This window comes from Cervus canadensis, chromosome 14, assembly GCF_019320065.1.
Source record: "Cervus canadensis isolate Bull #8, Minnesota chromosome 14, ASM1932006v1, whole genome shotgun sequence".
Classification (NCBI taxonomy): Eukaryota; Metazoa; Chordata; class Mammalia; order Artiodactyla; family Cervidae; genus Cervus; species Cervus canadensis.
Window position 1 is genome coordinate 9,598,568 of NC_057399.1, and position 22,453 is coordinate 9,621,020.

Here is a 22,453-nt window from a genome sequence, read left to right on the forward strand (position 1 = left end):
TTAATTTTAATAGCTGCATAATGTCCCATTATTTGAACATCCTTGAATTCAGTTAACTCCCCTATTGTTGGCTAAACTGTATCCAGTTTTCTTTTTCCATTAGGGGCAATACCGAGATTAACATCCATGTACAGAAAGCTTTTTTAATATAAGACTACTTGTTTTAGCATTGATTCCTAGAACAGAAGTGCCTGGGTCAACAAAACGCAATTGATGGTGCTTATATGTGTTGACCCAGAACTTCTCAGAAGCAGTCAGCCACTGACACTGCCTCCAGCATCGTGGTCTCACCAGGTCCTCCAAACACCAGCTTCTCAAAGCACAAAATATAAAGGCTCTAAGGACAACTGAACCAGGGTTCCCAACAAATCAACGGCAAAAAGAACAAAGTAGGTGGGAGACAATCATAGACTAAAAGAGACTTAAGAGACACATCAACCAAACAGTGTAGGCCCTGTTTGGATTCAGAACCAAACTAACCATAAAAAGGCATTTTTAAATGGCCAGGGTATTAGATGATGTGAAGGAACCATTGTCGGCTCAGATGGATAATGACATCCATTATCACCCACTGATGGATGATACCGTGGCAAAGGGGAAAAACGTCCCAGGTCAACCTTTTAACAATACATATTAATGTGTTTTTGAGTTAAATGATATGATGCTTGGGATTTGCTTTAAAACACTCCAGCCTTCTCCTTCCCTCCACTCCAAAAAGATAGCTGTGGGAGGTGGAACAGATAAAAGGAAGATACATAATGCTGCTGACTGATGTATATGAGGGGGTTTATTATACTATTGTAAGTCCTTTCGGGACTTTTTAGAGTTGCCATAATTAAGAAGTTTTACAAAAAGAAGAAGGAGAACTGGCTCTGTGTGAGGGCGCATGGCCAGCCAGCACAGCTGCCCCTGATGTGGCATCTCTGTGGGGAGATGCAGTCTTGGGGTTTCGTGTGTTCCTTGGGGTGACGAGCAGAGGAGCAGGGGGACTTCACTTAGGGATTCACAGCACAGGAGCTGGGGGCCACAGGCATCACAGCCAGCCCTGTGGGTTCCACGTTCATTGTCTAGTCGAGTCTCCTGGGAGCGTGAACCCTGGCACCAGGAGCTCCTCCACTGGTGTGGACTCAGACGCCTGCAGCAACCTCAGCATCCCAGGTGTCTCCAAGATGCAGAAACGTTTAAAAACCAGAGCTCTTGCTCACCTCCTCCTTTTACAGAAAGCAACACCAAGACTCACCACAAGTCAGAACCTCAGCCTCCCGGCTCCCAGCCTCGGGCCTCCTCACTACACCACACTCTCGGGGATGCTCCAGGGCATGAGCTTTGCAGGCCAGCGTGCCCGGGCTCAAATCCTGGCCCTGGTCTTAGGGGCATGCCAGAGCAGGCAGGTCCCTCTACCTAAGTGTCGCTCCCCTTGCCTGGGAAAGAGATGACGCTCCTTGCACCAGAGAGTGCAAGGAGAATCAGATCAACCTGGAACCCAGAGTGCTTAATCAATGTCCATGCAAAAGGCTTATTTCTTGCCCCTTCACTGTGAGTTCCCTGGGGATAGGAACGAGGTCATATTCATCTCAGTTTCACAGTGTATAAACTGAGGCCCTGAGTTGCTGTGCATTGAGTCATGAGAACATCAACAAGTGAATGAACGAAAAATAAAGCGACACCGCAGAGCTTGATAAGCACCAGATGCTGTGCAGTGGGCGCTTGGGACCTGCAGCTGGCTCTCGGATGCACCAGCCCATAGGCCCTCCAGTCCCGGGTCAGCCCTGGAGCACTGCGGCTGAGGGACCCGTGCCTGGAGGTTGACTCAAGGCTCTGAAAGCATGTGTGACCAAGTGCTACTCGCGGAGCCGGCAAGCCCACGCTGGTCACCAATGGAATACTTTCCTTTAAAAATATTGACACTTAAAGGGCAATTTAATTCCCCAGTTCACACAAGCCCATGCTGAGGACTGGCTCTGGGTTTCCCACTTCCAAAAGACAAAGTCACAGCCCTTAAGTAGTGACAACCTCACACCTGCGCACAGAACTTTCCAAACATTCGCTGACCTGCATTTCTGACCTGACATCACAGCCTCCCTCTTTTACGGATGAGGAAACTGAGGCCCAAAGAAAAGGATTTGCCTGAGGTCATATAGTTGTGACCCAGAATTACAGGAACTTGTGTTACAAGGCGCTGAAGGTAATGCGACCCTCTCCCCACCCAACACACACACACCTTTGATGCTTCTATTTCCTTTGCAGTCTCTGCCACATCTTATAAGCTTTCTCACCTTCAGAATGGGAATCTCATGACATTTTAAATGGGCCTTTGTACCTTTCGGCAGGTCTGCCTGTTAGACTCACTTCAATTAAAGATGTGGGCAACTTGGGACACAAAGCCAGCTGCCCGAGGTTCTTTCCTCTTGCTTTATCTCTACAAACTAAGGTGTGTTTGCTCAAAAGCCCCAGTTCTGCATGTTGCAAACCAAGATGAAAACCCAGGCCCTTCCCACGACTCTAGCCTTTCTCTCCGTCCTCTGTCAGACCGGCCAAGTCAAATCTTCACACCTCTACGTGAAGTGAAATCCTCACTTACCGGAGGGGCCCCTCCTTCAGCGGCTACCGAGGGTGAGGGGAGCGGGGGCCCCTCAGGGGGGCCGCTGCCCAGCGCGTCTGCCGCAGCCGCTGTAAGGGGCTCCTCTGTCGTGGCTGCTGCGATGTCTTCGTCACCAGGACCCTGAGAAGCCAAAGCAACGTGAGGACTCGTGTCGCCTCACCCACAAGGCCGTGTGCCCACCGCTGCTGGGGCGTTTTGTCGATGGTCCTTTGAGGGGTGCTAGCCCAGTTTCAGAGCACTTGCCTACTTACAACTGTCATTACCCCCGACACACTCACTGAAGCACAGGCTCCTGACCCTCTTCTGAAACGTGCATCTCCTCTAAGCCCTCCTCCCCAGCAGTGCTCACTGCCTCCCCCCACCCCAGCAACGCGGTCTAACTAACTTTGGACCACGCTCTGAGAAAGTTCTCCTCGGACAAAGCTGGGCGTAGGAGGGTCAGGACCAAGCCTGCTCCCCTGACCCCCTCTGCCATGCTCCTCAGTTACATCCTGCCTCCCCCTGTTGGTGCCCACCTAAATCCACGCCCTAACGAAGTCGCCTGTGCATTTGGCTCCGGGAAGGCCAGCAACTGCTCCTGTCTCATGACCCTGACCTTCCTCCCCACTGTGAGCTGGAGAGGATGCTAGGAGACACCTACAGAAGTGACCCCTCGCTCGGGGGCCGCTGTGGGTGTGACGAAAGCCAGGTCATCGGTGGGGACCCCGCTGGCCTCTTCTTCCTCAAAAGTGCCGAGCGGCACAGATGCTGTTGTTGTAGAGCCTTCTTCACTGATTGGACTCTGAAAGGAAATTGGTGCAAGGGATCGTCCACCTCATCCATACCCTGGGTTGCTGGGTGTGTGACCACAGGGAGGAAACGACTGAGGTCATCAGACAAAAGCATGGCCATAGCTCATCTGGGACCAGCCTTATAGCCCACAGACCCCCCAGAACTCCAGGCTTAGAATGCACCCCTCAGGTCATCCCCTCCCTGCCCCAGAGTCCCCTCCAAGACATCTCTGCTGGAAGCACATCTTCAGTGACGGGAACTCCCCGCCTGCACAGGAAGCCCTTCTATCTCCAGACCGCCCTGCTAGTTTAGTTTCTTTTCAGTAAAGACGGGAACCTGATCCCCAGTTTTCTCACCCTGTGACAAGGGATTTGCCTTTAAAGAAGGGAAGGTAAGGGGGGAGGGAAGCAAGGTGAAGAAGAGGAAGAAAAAGGAAGAGCAGGTGGTAGTGACGATTAGTTAATTAAAATAATCCATGTAACCACCAAGTGGCCTGGGGAGCCCCATCACCTGGCACGTGCACACCCTCCCCACTGTAAAGTGTCCTTGTCTGGACATCAGTACCAGAGGTGAAAGGTCGAGAACAAATGTGTGGAAGGATCTCAAAGACCAGTGTTGGTGTGTGACGGCCTGACGACCCCCTGCTTTCACACACCCAGCAAGCATCTGCTGAGTCCCCAGCATCCGTAGGGATGCAGACAGATCTATGAGCAAGATGTGTGTGCTCCCCAGACTCGCAGAGCCCACAGCCCAGCTGAGAGCCAGAAATGAGCAATTTACCAAGTCTACTCTTAATTACGATTGTGATGAGGCTTCCCAAGGAGACATTCGGGGCTGCTGTGAACGTGTCTGACAGGCAGACGTCACAGCCTGGGAAGCACCTTCCTAATAAAGTGATGTTTGAGCTGAACTCTAAGGATAAGCAGGAATTAAAGGAGGGAAGGCGGAGGAGGAAAAGGTCCAGGCAGACAGGAGAGGGGGTGGGAGGATTCTAAGGCAAGCAGGAGTGAGGCACGTTCCAGAAACTGAAAGAAGGCCAGTGAGGCTGGAGCACCCAGAGCGGGACAGTGGCCCAAGACGCGGCCCCGGGGCTGGTGAGGCTGAACCCTGCCGGCCGCGGCGGCCAGGTGGGGGAGCAGGGGCTGCAAGGAGGGCGGCGGGAAGTCTCCCACAGACAGCTGCCCCCACCAGGAGGAGCTGGGAGAGAGGGTGAAGAGGCCAGGAGAGGCCTTAGCCATCGTCTGGGCTGGGGATGCGGTGGCTCGATCCAGGGGCCTGGCGCTGGAGAAAGGTAGAGAGAGAGACAGAAGTGTGACACGGTGAGGCAGAAAAATCAAGACTTGACGCAGTGTGACAGAACGTGGGAAGTACGGAAGAGAATTCTGGATTTGGCAGCTGGTGGATGAGGACTCCGTCATCTGAGACGGGAACCCAGGGGTGGAAATAAGGAGCCTAGGTTTGAATCTGTGGCGTCTGAAGGACGTGCAGGATAGGCATTATGAGAGTGTCACTGGACAGACTGGCCGTGTCCTCGGATCCTTGCATCCTGCCTTCAGGAGACGGGAGCGGCCTCTCCATGATGCCTGAGAGGAGGGTTGAAAAGGCCTGGCCAGGCCACTGGACCCTGCCAGGGCCTGCTTGAACCTGGACCCCCCACTGCGCTCTCACCACCTGTGCTTCACCCAGAAGTGGGCATGGCTGTGGCTGCCATCACCGCCCCCACTCACACCCAGCATGCCTCCACTCCCGCGCCCGAGGCCTGCATCAGCCCTGCGCTGTCCCCGGGCCGCCGGGGCCCAGCACACCCACGGGCACCGGCAGACCCCACCTCTGAGGGAGTGTTTGTCAGAGAGGTGCCCCCTCCCCATTCAGGTTCTTCTGGATTTGCTGGACAGAATGGAGACCAGCCCACTCAGAAGGCTGGGATCTGCTCCCAGCTGTGACCTGCAGCCTTCCAGCACGTTACACTCTTTACCAGAGTGACCGCTTCTCCAGGGTCCTGGGTGGGCACAGGGAGGGTGAGTCCCCCGGTGGGCACGCTGCCGGCTTCTGCTCCCCTGGCAATGCTGACGGGCTCCTCGGCCTCCCCGGCTGCTGCTGCTGCCGAGCCTTCTTCGTTTTCTGGACCCTGAGTAGCAAGACATCAGCAGGGCCATCGTCACTGACCTGCTGCGCTATGGCTGGAGGGAACGGAAACTGCCCTCCCTGAGGCCACCAACCGTCCCTGTGACAGATCCGACGGATGTTCTCCAGGCCTTTACTCACTGGGATTCTCGGCAGGAGTTGGCATCACTGACCTCTCCTGCAGCAAGGCAACACCCCTGGTGCAGACCCAGACGTAGCCCCCAAACCCACCTGCCCACCTCCCGGCTTGCTTACTTCCTTCTTTCCCTGCTCAGGAGTCAAGGGATCTAAGATCCTGCTGTGACTACGTCACTTCCTCCGAAATACCCTTCAGGGACTCCCCACTTCCGCTGAGCGTTCCCAGCGTCTGTGGTCTCGGAGGCCTGTCCAGCCGTTTCCCTCCCCACTGCGTGCGCCTGGCCGCAGGCACGCTGCACTTCTGTAGGTCTTTCGTGTTCATCTTGATGCCTCCGGCTTCTGCTCCTACTGGCCTGCCTCCTGGAACACCTGTCTCACTCCCATCATGAGGCTACTTCTAAGCATCCCCCTGGTCTCCCCTTCAGCACCCCTAACCCAGAAAGGCCTCCTGGACCCCCAGCTCTGGGTTCTGGGCCCCCTTTTGGGGGCTCCCCTGTGCTCCTCCTATCTCACCTCATCCCTCGCGGTCCCCCGGGGCTGGGTCTGTCCTTTTCACCTGGGGCCCAGGATAGCACACTACTCCACAAACAGCTGCTGAATCAGTCAACGGAGGCCCGGGCCTCCAGATCCGAGTCTACTTGGACTTGGCCCCACAAGGCTGCCACCCTGTACTTTGCAAGCAGGTGAGGAAGACCAGTGACTGCTCCCACTCGAGATGCCACCGAACTCCAGAAACAAGTGAAGTAGAGCATGCATGCTGAGCTGCTTACGAGAGTGACGCCCTCCCCGGGGTCCTCGGTGGACATGGAGAGGGTCAGTCCCCCGGTGGGCACACCGCTGGCCTCTGCTTCCCCAGCAGTGCTGACGGGCACCTTGGCCTCCCCTGCTGCTGCTGTGGCTGCCAAATCTTCTGTGTATGGACCCTGGGAACAAAGACATCACTAGGGACCGGCCCTGATCAAGATGGCTGTGGCTGGCAATTTGCATCTCTGTAGCTTCTTTCCTCAAAGTACTTTCCTATCTATGACGTTGCCCCAGCTCCACAAAAGCCCCAGAATCCCTGTGGCGGGAGAGACTGCAAGGCCTCTGTGCCTTCCGTCTGATTCCAAGCATCTGTTTGCCACACCAGTGGCTGGGAGATCGCTGCCTCCTGAGACATCTGCCCGAGGACTGGACACTTCAGTCTAGCCCCATCTGCCTCCCCGTGACCGCTCCTGTGAGCCCATCCGGAGCACAGGAAAAGGGTGAGTGTCCTCCCCCACGACAGTGCTCCAGAGATATGTAGGCAGAAACCCTGTCCTCCTCAGCCTTCTCAAGACTGGACACCACTCCCTTTCCCTGTGACTCCGTTTCCTTAGAAAATTCACAGGCAGATTCTCTGAAGGTTACACAGCAGATGCAGGATATGATGAGAAAGAGCGGCTTTGGCTGCTGGTGTCACCAAACCAACTGTGCTTTATCTCGGTTTCACAAAGGTTTGGTTTTTGAAAAAAAATCTGGGGTGGGGTTTTGCTGTTTCATTGCAGAAAATAGTTCTTTTGATACTAAAAACACTAAGCTGATCAGTTAGATTTCTTTCCTGAAGGACTTAGAGCCTATAACCAGAATACAGAGAGGACCATTTCCCAAACTCACTGGGCTACAGAACTCTTTTCCCATATAACATTCAATCCTTATAGAATTATTGTCCCAAAAAAAAAAAAAAACAGAAAAGATGATGTTATAGGATTTTAACATATTATTGACCAGGGGATTTTTGCAGAAACTAAAGCCTTTGGTTGGCGATTTGTTATATAAATGAATATTGAAACACTCCAGTCAATAATGTTTGAGTAGCAAAAGACGCATTAATACATCTCTGGTCAATAAGTTGTTAAAATTGAGATTTTATTCTGACTCAGTGTCAGCTAAAGTTCCAAAGGGCAAGTATAATTCAACAGGCTTCAGATAACCTCTGTTAAACTCTAAAAAAAAAAGAGCCAGACTACTTATGTGGGACATGCATAGAGACAATGAAAGGAAACGGAATCAGCTCTATCCTATCCTATTGGCCGGGCTATGTAAGAAAAGGGAAAGAATTCATTTAGGGGCTAAGCAATTAGAGAGTAAGAATTCCTTTCGGCAATTTCCTAGTGGTAGTGGACGGGAATCAGCCTGCCAACGGAGGATGCAGGTTTGATCCCTGGTCCAAGAAGATTCCACGTGCTGCTGGGCAGCTAAGCCTGTGCACCACGACGGCTCAGCCTGCGCTCTAGAGCCTGGGAATTCAACTCCTGAAGCCCACTTGCCCTAGAGACTGTGCTCGACAAAAAGGGAAGCCGCCACAATGAGAAGCCAACGCACTGCAATGAGGAAACACTGGCTCATCATGACTAGTGAAAGCAACAAATACCCAGCACAGCCAAAAATAAATAAATACATTTTAAAAAATTATTCAAAAAAGCTTCCTCTGGAGACAACTTTCTGTGTGCTGTGGCTCCCCCCACCCTCCACCACTTGTTTCACAAAATACACAGTCTTTGGACTTTGGGAGACAGAGGGACTGGTGTTTGGTTCCTTCGGGGAAATACCAAAGGCAAAAGCAGGGAGCCATCTAGATGCATAGTGAAGAGAGAGAGACAGAGAGAGAACTGTCCTGCTGTTGCTTTCCTGGAGATAGAATGATACCCACCACTCCAAAAAGAGCCATTAAAGCCATCCTGAGATGAACTCAACCCACAGGGCCCCCTAGAGGTTCAGGGTGACCGGAGGGTGGAAGCCCAGGAGGAAGTTAAAAGGTCAAAAATGGACTGGGGTCCTAGATCCCTTGCAGGAGGACCTCTGGGGAATCACAAAAGCCCCCATGAGAGAATATTCCAACAATAAGGCAGCTTCCCCACAAAAGGCCCAGATCATAGCCTTGACCAGCCACATAAAACTGCCGTTTTCTCCAGATGGGCCAGGCTCTGCAGATGCTGAAAACAGCTGCTGGGGGGTGGGTGGTGATGAGAGAGAGGAGAAAGAAGTAAGAAAATAGACAGGAAGTTCCCGTGCTTCCTTCCCTGCCTGGCTCCTGGTTGTATCTGTATTTTTATTAGATTTTTGATATTTCGCTGGACTGGATTTTGGAAATACCTGTGAAAATAGGCTGTTTACCAGACAGTGACTGGGAGAGAAGCATCTTGAATTTTCGTCCCAGGAGAGGGGAAGGAATGAGCTGACACACACTTCTTAGCAAAGGCCAGAGGTGAGAAGGTTCTGAGTTGGAGAAGGAAATGGCAACCCACTCCAGTATTCTTGCCTGGAGAATTCCAAGAACAGAGGAGCCTGGCAGGCTACAGTCCATGGGGTCTCAGAGACGGACACGACTGAGCAACTAACAGAGGTGAGAAACATGTTTTAATCTGGCACCCTCTCATGTCCAGTATTTTAAACAACTGGCTTTGCACGTGTAAAAGCCAATTTCCAAACAATACAGCAGACACACCTGCAACAAATCTGATTCTATCCTGAAGGGGCTCAAAGGGTGGAAGAGGCTGTGCATCTTCACAATATGAGGGAGTCAGGTTCTGTGTTGAGAACCCAGTGTTCACCTCTGGGGAGGTCTGAGGACCAGCCTGAGCTGTGTCTCCTCCCCTGTCCTGGCACATCCTTGGGGAGCATCTTGGGCCCTGGGACTCCCACCTCCTCTGTACCAGAAAGAGGGAGGCAGTCTCCATGGTGCTCATCTAAAACTCTTGCAGCCTTCTGCAGTGCCCAAGACAAGTCGCCATCAAGTCTGAAAGAAGCAAGCAAATGTACTACTGACTTACATGAAATTTACCATTCACTCACCTCTTCAGTGACATGCAGGAAGGCCCCATCCCCTGAGCCAGTGTCTGTAGCCGGGGAACCTTCCACAGTCTCAACTGTCTCCACTGTGCCATTCAGGATCTCACCAGACCCTACAGGAAACAGGCAGTTTTCAATGAATAACTGCACTTTGCAAGTGAAAAAGAATGAGGTTTCTTTTCATCTATGACTTGAAAAGATGTTCGTAACACAGGAATTAAGAGGGAAAAAGTGTTGCAGAAAGACTCTGAAAGGCAGTGTTGCAAGGTGGTTTCAATCACAGGCTCCAGCATCAGCTGTAGGGTCAGAACCCAGCTCTGGCCATCTACTAGGAATGTGGCCTGTGGCAAGTCATTTAACTTGTGGCTTAGGTTGCTTGCCTATAAAGAAGGGATTGTAATTCCTATCTCATCGGGTCATTTTGAAGATTATGTGTTACAAAGGTTAATTAAACTAACGCAAGCACAGCATTGAGGACAGTGCCTGACACACAGTTAGCAATGGGTAAATGTTCATTGTCAGTGTGGTTCTGTATTTGTAAAAGGAAAAAAGTATTTGTATGAGAATACATGCTTCATTATCTTTAGATATATTATCACCAATATATAATTAATATATTATTATACATAACATATAACATATATAGATACATACATATACGTGTGTGTGCAGATAAACCACACACACTAGGCTAAACCACAGTACTTAATATTGGTTTCCTCCAGAGGACAGGAGAGGAAACTACCACTTTTTTGGTTCGTACGACTCTGCATTGATTGAACTGTTACCGCAAGCACATATTTCTTTTGCAGTTTAAGAAACAAATGGAATCCGAAAGCAAAGAAAAAGACATTAAACGAACACGACTGCCTTCCTGTTATGGGCTCGGTCCCAGGCTAACTCGGGGCTTGCACTCCCTCCCGGAATCCTCCGGCTGGCAAGGGCCTCCCACCACCGCACAGTCGGTGGGCAGAGCCGAGGTAGGAGTCGCACGTCTTCAGTCTCCCCACTGCCACCCCATGGCGTGGGATCTGCATATTAGCACCCTATGATTATTAGTCCCATTTTGCAGAGGAAGAACAAGGTCCCACACAAGAGGCTGGGAGGGGCCCCGAGCCAGCCATTTACACACACGCTGTGCTCAGCCACACCCCGCGGTAAGGACGGGGTCGAAGGGAGGTGCTGAATATTCAAGGAAGCTGTGCCCATGTGCACTTTAAAAAACTGAACGTCCCGGAGTCACCAGCCCCTCGCCACTCACTCTCGCATTCTGCCCACTCTGGCCACCAGGGGGCGCCGCGCAAGCAGCCGGGGGACCCCAGGCCTCTGCTTCCCCACCCCTTGAAGAGTGAGGCTGCGGGTGGCTCCCAGGCCCTGTGCCGGGATGGTGTCAGCGACCCTTGGAATACAAGTCTTGGGAGGCTTTCCAGGGTTGGGGCTCGGGGTCCAGCTCCTTCCTCTAGAGATCTCTAGCCAGCTCTGCTGTCTCCGCCCGGCGTCTGTCCGCCACAGGAGGAATCTGGCAGACGCTGGGAACAGGCGAGCTGCGCTCAGACCGGGCCCCCCTCCTACGCACTCACTTCCAGCAGAGGCCTCGCCCCCGACCCCGCAGTCTCTGCCCGCTCCTTGCTCCTCTCTCTGCAATCCTAATCACCCCCCGGGGAGCAGCAGGCGCAGCTCACAAACCACCTCCATACCCGCAGCGGCAACACTCAACCCTCTCATCCACCCGGGAGGCAGGGCTTGTGAATGCTCCCGGAGGACTGAGGAGGAATCCAAAGCTTGGAAACGTTGAGCAGCCTTCCCAGACAGCAAATAGGTGGCTGAGCAGGGCTTCGGTCCAAGGGTCTTCTCTCAGCCCGCAGTCTTTCCACAGCTACGCCCTGACTCCTTGCTGGTATTGTGACATTATTAAATTATTACACAATTTTTTTATTCAGTCCTGTATACCTTCTCTCATGAACAGACTTCCCAAGTTTACTTGCTAAAATAACATTCATTTACTGATGACAGTAAAAGTGTCAGGCTTGTCTGGCTCTTTGCAACCCCATGGACTACAGCCCACCAGCTCTTCTGTCCAGCGGATTCTCCAGGCAAGAATACTGGAGTCGTTAGCCATTTCCTTCTCCAGGGGATCTTCCTGACTCAGGGGTCGAACCTGGGTCTCCTGCATTGCAGGCAGATTCTTCACCATCTAAGTCATCTTTTTAGACTTATAAAATACGGAAGAAAAAAGACAATGAAAACCACCTATAATCATGCCACCCAGAGATAACTACTCACAACATTTTGTTCTATATCATTCTAACACACACACACATACAAACACACACACACAGCTCTACGTGGCAATATATAAATAGATATAAGTAACATATATTCAACGGCGAAGGCAATGGCACCCCACTCCAGTACTCTTGCCTGGAGAATCCCATAGACGGAGGAGCCTGGAAAGCTGGGGTCCATGGGGTCGCTGAGGGTCAGGCACGACTGAGCAACTTCACTTTCACTTTTCACTTTCATGCATTGGTGAAGGAAATGGCAACTCACTCCAGTGTTCTTGCCTGGAGAATCCCAGGGACGGGGAGCCTGGTGGGCTGCCTTCTATGGGGTCGCACAGAGTCGGACACGACTGAAGTGACTTAGCAGCAGCAACATATATTCATATTTAGGGTCATAGCACACATATAGTTTTGAAAGCTGCTTTTCCTACAGAGCTCACCACGACCATGTCCCTGGGTAATTAACTCTTCTGTGTCACCAGTTCCAGGGCTGCACGTGTGAATGTGGGGTGTCTTATACCTAAATCTCGGTGCTCTGGTGTTAGCTATAACTTACTTCAATTTGAATAGCTACCCCTCTGATAAAGGGCAGAAAACACAGGTTGATCTCAGGCTGTGGGCACATGTCCAACTGCTGCCTGGGGGATCTGTCAGACCGTGGCCTTCTGCCGGGGCTCCTCTGTATGGCTGATCCATGCTGAGAGCCTTGGGTGGGGAACCGGGAGGCCAGGGCCTGCTGATAACCTCCTGGGTGTCTGCCATTCTCTGGCCATCAGTTAGTTTCTGACAAGTGCCAACAGGAGTTTACATGGCCTGATCCTCTGAGAGTTGGTGAGTTTGTGGCTAAGGCTGGGAAGAGTGGGGATTCTGGAGTCAGGCCTGAGTGCTGGCTCAGTTCTACCACTCACTAGCTGTGTGACTGTGGACACGTTGCTCACCTTTCCAAGCATCGGTTTTTCCATCTGTAAAATCCTGGCTAATACTACCAACTAGGAGATGTGTTGTGGGGATTGGAGAGGAAGTATATAACACTTGGCACACAGTAGGTATTGAGTAAACAGTTACAATGATCACAAGCTTTTCACACCCCAGGCCCTCCTAGAGGGGTGGAGTCTGGGGGTTAAAAGTTCTTGGCATCAAGATTAAATGCCAGCTCTGCCATTTATGAGCTGTACAGTCTCAGCGGGGTGATATCACTTCTCCATGACTTGACTTCTCCATCTTATTTGTAAGATGAGGATGACTGCCGCCCCTTACTCAAGGTTGAGGGGAAAGTGAAGTGAGATGCTCCACACATACATCATCTGTACATAAACACATCACCCAGTCGTCACTCAACATATCCCACTGAGCGTGAAGGCGCTCCGGGGACTCGCCTTGCTCAGAGCTGCTGTGCGGGGCAGCAGTCAAGTCGCTGGCTTCCGTGGTCCCTTCAGGTACAGGCTCACCGGAAAGCTCTGCATCCTCAGAGGCAGGGGATGGAGTTGGAGGTGTGTGTATGGGTTCAACTTTTGCTTCTTTAGACTGCAGGGGGGAAAAATGAGACCCAGAAGGATTTACTTGGCATGAGAGCAGAAAAGATGGCGATGAATATCACTGGAGAAAACAGTATCTCCACAAAAGCTGAGCAAACCCAGGAAGCCTTATCCTGCCTATTGTGTACCTGGGTCATCACGGATCTCCCCCAGCCCCTGAAACATGTGCATGTGGAGGTAATTAAATTTTGTTCAGTTTACAGCGAGACTCTGCGACTCTCAGATGAAGCTCTTGGAGAAGAGGTTGCATGCCTGTGACCCCTGCAGCCCAGGCCAGCACGGAGAAGGTGCTCAGTGAAGATGTGTTAGAGGGAGGAGACACAGGGAGGGAGGGAGGGAGGGGGGAAGGACGGAAGGAAGGAAGAAAAAAGGGAAAGAGGGAGGAAGGGAGGGAAGGAGGGTGGGAAGAAGGAAGGAAGAGAGGGAGCAATGGGGAGGAGGGCTGTGTTCAGTGAAAGCTGGATAAATCCAACCCCAGATGTATACTAATCATGCAGGCCTATGAAAATAAAACACACACGTATGGTTTCCTTCCTAGGAAACTTCAGTTTCTGTGCAGCTTTTCCAAAGCCAACCTATATCTTAACCACCTTTGCCAACTAGAAAACAACAAACAAAACCACCAGCAGTTGGTTCAGAGACCTAGGTAGAAATCCTGATAAAGGGTAGCAAAGGTCATCCCCAGACCTAGAATCAAATAGCAGTTCCTGTGACCCAGGGCTCATCGGTGGTCAAACAGTCTCATCATTTTCTGAGCTCAAGGGACTGGGGTGAACAGAAGGCTTCGCTGACCAGTGTTGGATCTGTGGTATGAACAGGACATAACTAAGACATTAAGGTTTCAGGGTAAATTTCTTACCACAACCATCACTTACCTATCGTGACTAATAACAGAAGGTTATTTCCTTAAGGTCAGAACCTAGTATATAAATGATGAGTCTCTAGTCCATCAGAACAAGGGAGATTCTTATGGGCCCCGCAACTTAGGATTTAATGGTTCAGTTCTCATAATCAAACTCAGGTCAAATCCCAACTTCCCTCTTATTAGCTATGTTATGTTGAGTAAGTCATATAACCTCACTGAGCCTCAGCTTCCTCCCCTATAAAATGGGGCCAATAATAACTACCGAAAAGGTATAAAATGCACGGAGGTGCTTGGTACAGGGCCAGGTCCAGAGTATGAGCCCATAAATGGTGACCATCATCCACATCACTAGATGTGATTTCTCTGGGTATTGATATTAAAGGTAATAATTATGTTTTTGCTCATCTGCACTTGTTTTTTCAATAATGAATATGGAATATTTCTGTAGTAAAAAAAGAAAGATGCAGTTTACTGCACTACAAAGTTTCCAAGGTGAGAGCAAGGATGGAAGGCTTCGAGAAGTGGAGCCTTGAAGAATAAACTGTTTCAGAAAAGCAGGAACGGAGGAAGGCGCTGAGGGAAGAAGGGACAAGCGCTTGGAGCCTTGGAGCGGGTCGGAGGATGGGCAGGGGGAGGAAGCTGGGGGAGGCAGCCAGAGGGATGGCACTGGCTCTTAGGTGAGAAGTCTGGGCTTGTCCCAGGAGCAACAAACAGCCTCCCTTGGGGATCAGGATGGGGGAATCGGGCAGGTGTGTACTTTAGGGAGTTCACCCTGGTGTTAATGAGAGCGTGGACCTGGGGGGCTGAGGTTTCGGCCGGGAGGCCAGGAGGAGGCACTGAAGAAGCCTGGTGAGGCAGGAACCAGGAGTGGGAGCAGGACGCAGGCACGCTCCCGCCCGAGGAGAGGCTGGGAAGAGCCCCGAGGAAGAACTCCGCATTCCCAGCTGCATGGCGGTCTAGCAGAGCAGTAAGGACCTCTGCCCCAAGCAGACCCTCTCCTCTCCTCTCCCTGCCAAGGGTCCAGGGGAAGCCACTTCACACGCTCCCCTGATGGGGCCAAGAAAGCCCGTGTCTACCCTGGAGCAAGGCTGCTGGTGGCCGGAAGCCAAGTGGCTTCATAAGGGACGTGGGATTTGAGGTGAGGCCGGTAGGGCAGGGCAGGGTGGGCTCAGCTTAGTAACTCCATGTGGCAAATGCTGAGTGACAGGGAGTCACTGCCTCCAGCCTGTCAGCTAAAAACCTCTTTAGACAAACCCCACCCACGCAGCCATGAAGCCTGGGCTCACGGCAGAGCTGGTGAGCTGACCCCGGGTGGTCAGGGTCAGGGCTCCTGCCTCCCACAGGCTGCTGCTGGCCTTCAGGGGTTAGTGTAGATGGAGAACCAGTGTGGCCTGCGACAAAATGGGAATGTTGAGTCTTTAATTTTAAATTAAAATCTGGTAATTTGCTGGCCCACCTTCAACACATATCTCTTGAGGCCCTACTATGTTCCATGGCTTGGCTGATCCCTGGGATATGGAAATGAATTAATAAGAAGGGCGTCTGTCCTTGAACTGTTGGACGACTGGGGAGACACAGACCCAGACACTACTCGCTGCGAGATTACGGGACAGACACCCACACGTGAGGAGGGGCGCGTGGCCGTGGCCTCCAACGAGGGGCTTCGGACTGGACCCTGGAGGCGTGGGAACTGGCCAGGCAGAGATGGGATGGGTGAGGGCCCGCCCGGCAAACGGAACTGCAGGATCCAGGCACGGACAAGGGATGAAAGGGCTGGGTGTGCTGGGCGTCTGTGAGCCTCGGGCGCAGCTGGAAGAGAGGGCCTGGATGTGGAGAAAAACCCTCTGCAGAACTTTGTGATAGACAGACCCTCAATTCTCACTCCACTCATTCACGCATCTGAATGTCTGGGCGTGCGCCCAGGCAAGGGGCTTTTTCTAAGACCGTCTCGCAGCTCCGCCCACCCCCCCATACATACACACGCTATATATAAATACATACACACACACTCAGGACTCTGATGCACAGCCAGGGCTGAGAACCAGAGGGCATTAATTCTAACTCAGCAAAGATAGAACTTTCCAGAAATGGAAAGGTGTGCCAGCAGACACTGACGTAGCAGGAGGATGAATGGGGCAGCAGGGACTCTGCCCTAAACGGGGAAGGAGGCAAGGAGAGGCTGGCTTTCCAAGTCCCTGACGGCTCAGGCAGTCCATGATTCCGTCTGAGGGTCATGGCTTGTATCTAGGAGGGTGGCAGGTTGCAAAGGGTGAGGACAGGGAAGTGAGATTCATTCCAAGAGAAAAGTCAGATAGAGAAGGGAGGGGCACGTCTGAGCTGAAGAGGGAAATTCCCCAGTCCTGGGGCGGGGAGCCGGGGAGGGGAGTTTTCCAGGGCAGGGGGAGAGGGGGCCGTCCCCAGTCTGGGGCTGACGTGACTGCCAGCGGCCCGCACCAGGCTAGAAGCCCGGCTCTACCGCCTCCAGGCTGCACACCCGCAGGCCACACTTTGCACTCCGCGCGCCTCAGTGGCTCCTCCGGGAAAACACCGCCCTGCGAATGCGGTTACGGCTGTGCCCGACCCGCCTCCTCCTCCCTGGCGCCCCGTGCTCTTAAGCCCCACATCGTGTCCGTCCCTCAGGGCCACCTGGGCTGTTAGGCTCTCTGCCCGAGTCAGCCTCGCTCCGAGCTGTGAGCTGGCTCACTGGGGGGCAGCATCAGACCAGGGAGCCGGGAGGACCGTGGTGCTGTGCCCTGCTGCCCGACGTCCCGGACACGCCAGTGGGAGGACGGGCCCGTGGGATGCAGCTCGGCTCAGCAGACACCCCGAGTCACCACCCAGGCGGGCACTGTGGACCCCTGGCTTCCTCCATCACGGCTACCCCCAGATTGGCTGTGGTCCTGCGGGGCGGGGGCGGAACCCCGGCAACACCACCCAGGCCAGCAGCGCAGGGTCACGGCCAAACCCTGGCCCTAGCCTCAGCTCAGCCGCACACCCGGGGCCCAGTCTCTTCCCTTCTTTGGACCTCAGTTTGTTCCGTAGTACCAAGGGCAGCTTTCTGGACACCTCGCAACAGGAAGAGGAGACCGTTAAGTCCCTCTCAGCTAACAAACTCTGGTCCTGTTCTGCCCCACCCACACCTCTGTCCCTGGAGGTCTATGACTTACAGCCTCTGACTTCTTGCCTGCTCCCTACTTTCTGCCATCAGAGATGTGCCCGTGGTCTGAGCCAGACCAGGCTCAGAGATGGCTGGGGCTTCCGAGTCCAGTGACTCAGACACTGCTGGCTGTTTTTATTAGAACAGGCTCCTCGGTGTCTCCACAGTCTGATTCAGTGCTTTCAAAACCACTTCCTTGTCTCAGCCGCGGGACACATTCCCAGGAGGGAGGAGGCCCACACCACTGGGAGGATGCTGCCTTTCCCACGGGAGCAGAAAGGAGCTCCTGGGAGGGCTCTGCATCTCATAGGAGTGAGGACCCCAACTTCCCTCTCATAGCCAGAGCCCCGAACAAGTGTGACAGCAGCCAGTTCCCATGTGCCAGGGACGGGGCCGAGACCTCTCCCTTGCAGAGCCTCATCGGACCTCACAAGGACCCCACAAGATAGCACTCTGACTGTTGTTTGGGGGAAGGCTGAGGCTCACAGAGGCTGAGTAAGTCACCGAAGCTCACACCGCTGGGAGGTGATGGGGCAGAGTTTGCCTTTGGACAGCCCTCCCCTGGTCACAGCGCAGGGCGGCAGCTGGGTACTGGCGTTCCCCTACACTGAGGAGTTTGCAAAATGCCCACTGGCCAGTATTTTCCTGACTTCCCTTGGTGAGCTGCAGAACGAAGTCACAGATGTGAGGACAGAGACTCCAGACCAAGACTCTGGGTCCTCTTGGACAATGCCGAGCCCTCTAAAAGCAGACCAAGATGCCACCGCACAGAACCCAGTACTCACTGGGGCTTGAGTGTAGGTGACCGCTTCCAAGATCTCAGCTATTTCATCTGTCTCCTGGAGCCCGCTGGTCTCTCCAGATGCCTGTGTGGAGACAAATCATGTGGGCAGAGACGGGGAGAAAAGTTTATAACTGGGGAGTCATAGAAACAGACTCCTGTGGAGAAACAGGGTGCATGTAAAAGGAAAGATGTAGATGGAAGTGTACAGAGAAAGTGGGATGGAGGAGAAAGCATGTGATTTAGCTGTTCTTTTTGTCTCCTTCCACATTTTCTTGCTCAAACAAACAAACAAAAAATACAATCAATGTAGTCTCTCCAACAAACCTACTTACATTGTGCCCAAGTGCCCTCCTATCTTGATCGAAAGGCACTCCCGCTCCGGTGACTGTCACCAGAATTTCTCACTGGGAACCATTACTTTTGAAGAACATCCTCCCCTTGTTACCTAGTCTTCACAATTAGCCCCCTGAGGGCAGCCAGGACACCGTGTGCCATGATTTTGTAACCTACTTGTGGACCCTTGGATTGTTTCTGTTCGTTCAATTTTAATAGCACCATAGAGATTAAGCAATATACACACACAAGTTTTCCCTTCTCTCAGCGTCATGGGAATGCCAGGCTGGAATCATGGACTTGAGGAGAGCAAATATTCTCCCAGGGCCAAGTTCTACCTCTGAGGGGCTGGCTTTCCAACTACACTGGCAGCATTTTTTACTGAATGAATGAAAGCAGCTTATGCTTAGCTTTGGGGCTGACAGAGGATCGGAAGGTCTACGAATACCCCATGCTTTGCTGGCCTATGACTTTCCTTCTTCGTGCGGTGTCTTCTGCTGGGAGTACCTTTTCTTCTTCATCTGGCTGACCCTTGCTTGTCACTGATCAGGTATCAACTCCTTCCTGACCGGCTTCCTATTCTTCCTTTTCCACCTTCCCGCCCTGTCTGACTTGTAGAATTTGGGTCTGAGGGCCAATCACACTCAGCTCTATCACTGCTTTTGGGTATGTCTGAACATCGTGAGGATGCAGACGACCCCCAGTTCATCTCTTTACCTCCAGCATCTCCCTAGGTCTGTCACCCTGCATGTACTCAGTCAGTCCTAGAGGGAGGGGGAGGAGGGAGGAAGACGGAAAAGGACCCATCTTTTTTTCCCTGCTTACCACCCCCTTTAACTGAGGAACTGATTCATTTGCCAAGCATAAAAGCTAAATTTAGGTTTGTTTTTATAAGAATTTACATTCAGAATGTCTTGGAATTTTTAACTTTTATTTTAGAATCCTGACACCCTTTCTTGGCAGGAAGTCTGGAAACCAGACCATTGACTGGCACAGCCATGGAAGAACCTAACACCTTAGAAGAAACACAACTCCCCCCCACCAACCCGCCACCGTACACCAAAGACATGGCTGAAGTTCTCAAAACTAATAACGAAGCCAAAAAGCTCAAAATAGGACCTGATGCAGCGCTTGCCAGGATAGGGGATTTCAGAGACTCCATGACGTTTGGGGTGAAAAACTGCCTGGGTCCCAGGCCCTTCTCTGGCTGCTGGGGCTTCAGGGCCCACTGTGGGGGTGACAGGGAGAAGTGGGGGGGCTCACCGAGGATTCTTCAGCTTCACACATCTCCTCGGGAGTCCTGGGGTCAGGGTGGATGATGAGCTGCTGCACGGAGCCCTGGAGGAAAGCAGAGGGGTCAGAGGCCACGTTACAGCCCTGGCGTCAGTGGGACGCGTGGCTGCTTTTATACGGAGCAGAACCAGTGAAAGGACAGGAGTGGGAAGTGCTGCCCGAGGCACGAGAAGAAAACCATGCCATCTCCAGGCCTGCGCTCATCACGGGGGACTCTCCCTGGGACAACGTAAAATGAATCCCACTAACCAGAGAGGTCCTTGGAGAGCTCAGTATTCAAAGTGCAGAGTAACAGCAGCCTCCTGACAGGGCCCCAGGTCCCTAACTTGTCAGCAATGAACCCTACAGTACGCGCCTCCCCCACCAGAAAGTCTCTGCCCCATGGCTCAAAGCTTCCAGCGGGAAGGACTTGTCCCCAGAGTGGCTGTCAGCCAGGCTCCCTGCCTCCACTCTGCCTCCCCTCCCTACCCCCGACAGCCCATTCTGCATATGTGGTGGTGGTGTTGGTCGCTCAACTGTGTCCAACTCTTTGTGACCCCATGGACTGTAGCCTGCCAGGCTCCTCTGTCCATGGAATTCTCCAGGCAAGAATACTGGAGTGGGTTGCCATTCCCTTCTCCAGGGGATCTTCCCGAGCCAGGGATTGAACTTGGGTCTCCTGCATTGTGGGCAGATTCTTTACCATCTGAGCCAGCAGGGAAGCCCATCTCCAAGTGAGAGCTTCAGAACTGTTCATTGGATTCCACCTTCTCAAAATCCATATTCCACTGTATTACAGATAAACCCAAACTCCAGCCCAGTCCTGTCTTGAATCAATTGGGAAGGTATCAGTAAGAATCAAAGTGAAAGTGAAAGTTGCTCAGTCTTGTCCGACTCTGCGAACCCATGGACTATACAGTCCACGGAATTCTCCAGGCCAGAATACTGGATTGGGTAGCCGTTCCCTCCTCTAGGGGATCCTCCCAACCCAGTAAGAATAGTGGTGACTAAATGAATGACTACAATAACTTGGGATTTGCTTTAGAATGGCTCATTCATAAAAATCCATTTTGACAGTAAAATCAGTCTTCCGATATTTCTTCAAGGCACATTGTCCCAAAGGAGAGAGAGCAACTACCTCACACTATCTCATCTCAGCTCTTCCACCTTTGCAGAAATTATATGCAGCCGTCACCTTTTCCAAAGATAAAATCACTGAAAGATATTACAAACCTTACCCTTTTTATAATGCCTAAAAACAGACAAAGTGCTTTCACACAGGCTAGCTCACATGAGTCTACAACCCTAAGTTTTCTAATCCCCACTCACAGATAAGAAAACACAGAGGATCAGAGAATTCAGCTGCTGTCTAAAATCATCAGGCTACACTGAAAACTCAGGACTAGAATCTTAGTTCTGAGTTTCGAGCCTAGCGTTCGTCCCACGAGCATGCACGCCTCTTTGAGGACATAAGGATAAAATGATAATAAGAGCAGTCGCATGTGTTTGCTGCAGTGTCCAGCAGCCTCCTCGTCTGCAAGACTTGGACTCACAGTGAATCTCTCCAGCCCCGTAGCTCCTGCATTGCCCACAAAGATTCCCGCGCTGGGCTCGAAGGTCAAGGCCTGGGAGGACCTCGGAAAGGGGACGCGGCCGTGCTCCTCACAGTCCACGAGGAGGGTCACTTCCTCGTCCTGGACGACCACAGCAAAGTAGCTCCACCTGTGGGTCATCACGGGCACCAGGAAGGCAGCGGCTTCGCGGGACACCTGGGAGCCGGGCTCCGTGTAGTAGAGGATGACCCGCTGGCGGCCGTCCTCCACGCCCGAGAGCCGCAGGCCCAGATAGATGACCTTCTGGAAGGCGTCCGTGATGGCAAAGAGCGCACCGCCTCGGGGGCTGCTGGGCTTCACCCTCACGCTGATGGCGAAGTCCCTGAAGAAGGTGGACGGGATGAGGGTCCTGGCAGGACGCCCGACGTTGGCACCAGGCCCAAAGCTGTAGGCTGGGAAGCCACCATAGCCGGTGACGAAGGACACGGACGACGGCAGCGGGACACCGATGAGCTCCGTGAGGTCCAGGTGGCCCTGGGCAGCCAGCCCTGCGGGGAGGGAGGGAAGAGGCCATGCTTCACACACGCATTCTACTCTGCTTGGAAACAAGGAGGAAATATACTCAGGAAATGAAACGGGATCCTTCCAGAACCCCACTGCAGCATCTTAATCATTGTTTGTCAAACTTCTTTGACAATGACCCATAATAAGAAGTATAAGTTCATGGCCACCCAATATGCACGTTTAGACAAATATATATCTGTCACCCTGAAACAGATGTTTCATAAAACATTATTTGCTTTTAATACTCACCAGGCACTATGGTGTTTTCCTTTCCATTTAACAATTCTTTTTCTCTTTTATTTCATTAAAAAACATGCTGGAAACAACCTACTAAATTGATTTCATTACCCACGAACAAGTCACGATCAGCAGTTTGGAAAATATGTAAGAATATTCCTAGGATATTTCTACAATGTTCCCCCACATCAACATAGGGATTTCCCCCCATTTCTCTCTGTAAAAGTGGGCAGGTTTGTTTTGTTGTGTTTTGAATGAGGTCTACTGTTCAAGTGCCTCAGGATGTGGGGGAAAAGCAGGGACAAAACGAAGTGCTCCCAGACCTCAGGACAACTGAAATCTGCACCGTTCTCACGCACGGTCAGCTCCCTCTGTCCCTGTCGTCACGATGACGGCATCACCCACATTCCCGGAGCTCTCATGTTT

General features: G+C 52.3%; 1 protein-coding gene across 2 annotated transcripts in view; it reads right to left on the bottom strand.

Moving 5' to 3' along the window:
- The window catches only part of COL15A1 (collagen type XV alpha 1 chain), a 101,258-nt gene that overhangs the window by 45,949 nt on the left and 32,856 nt on the right, over positions 1 to 22,453 (bottom strand). The window contains exons 3-11 of one of the 2 annotated variants that reach the window (XM_043486401.1): positions 21,227 to 21,774; positions 19,665 to 19,739; positions 18,070 to 18,150; positions 13,104 to 13,251; positions 9,449 to 9,558; positions 6,406 to 6,558; positions 5,349 to 5,501; positions 3,243 to 3,383; positions 2,582 to 2,722 (exon numbers count right to left, since the gene is read on the bottom strand). In XM_043486401.1, the coding sequence (XP_043342336.1) occupies positions 2,582 to 2,722; positions 3,243 to 3,383; positions 5,349 to 5,501; positions 6,406 to 6,558; positions 9,449 to 9,558; positions 13,104 to 13,251; positions 18,070 to 18,150; positions 19,665 to 19,739; positions 21,227 to 21,774 (1,550 nt within the window). The remainder of the gene's footprint in view (positions 1 to 2,581; positions 2,723 to 3,242; positions 3,384 to 5,348; positions 5,502 to 6,405; positions 6,559 to 9,448; positions 9,559 to 13,103; positions 13,252 to 18,069; positions 18,151 to 19,664; positions 19,740 to 21,226; positions 21,775 to 22,453) is intronic. The other variant, XM_043486402.1, reaches the window with a different exon arrangement.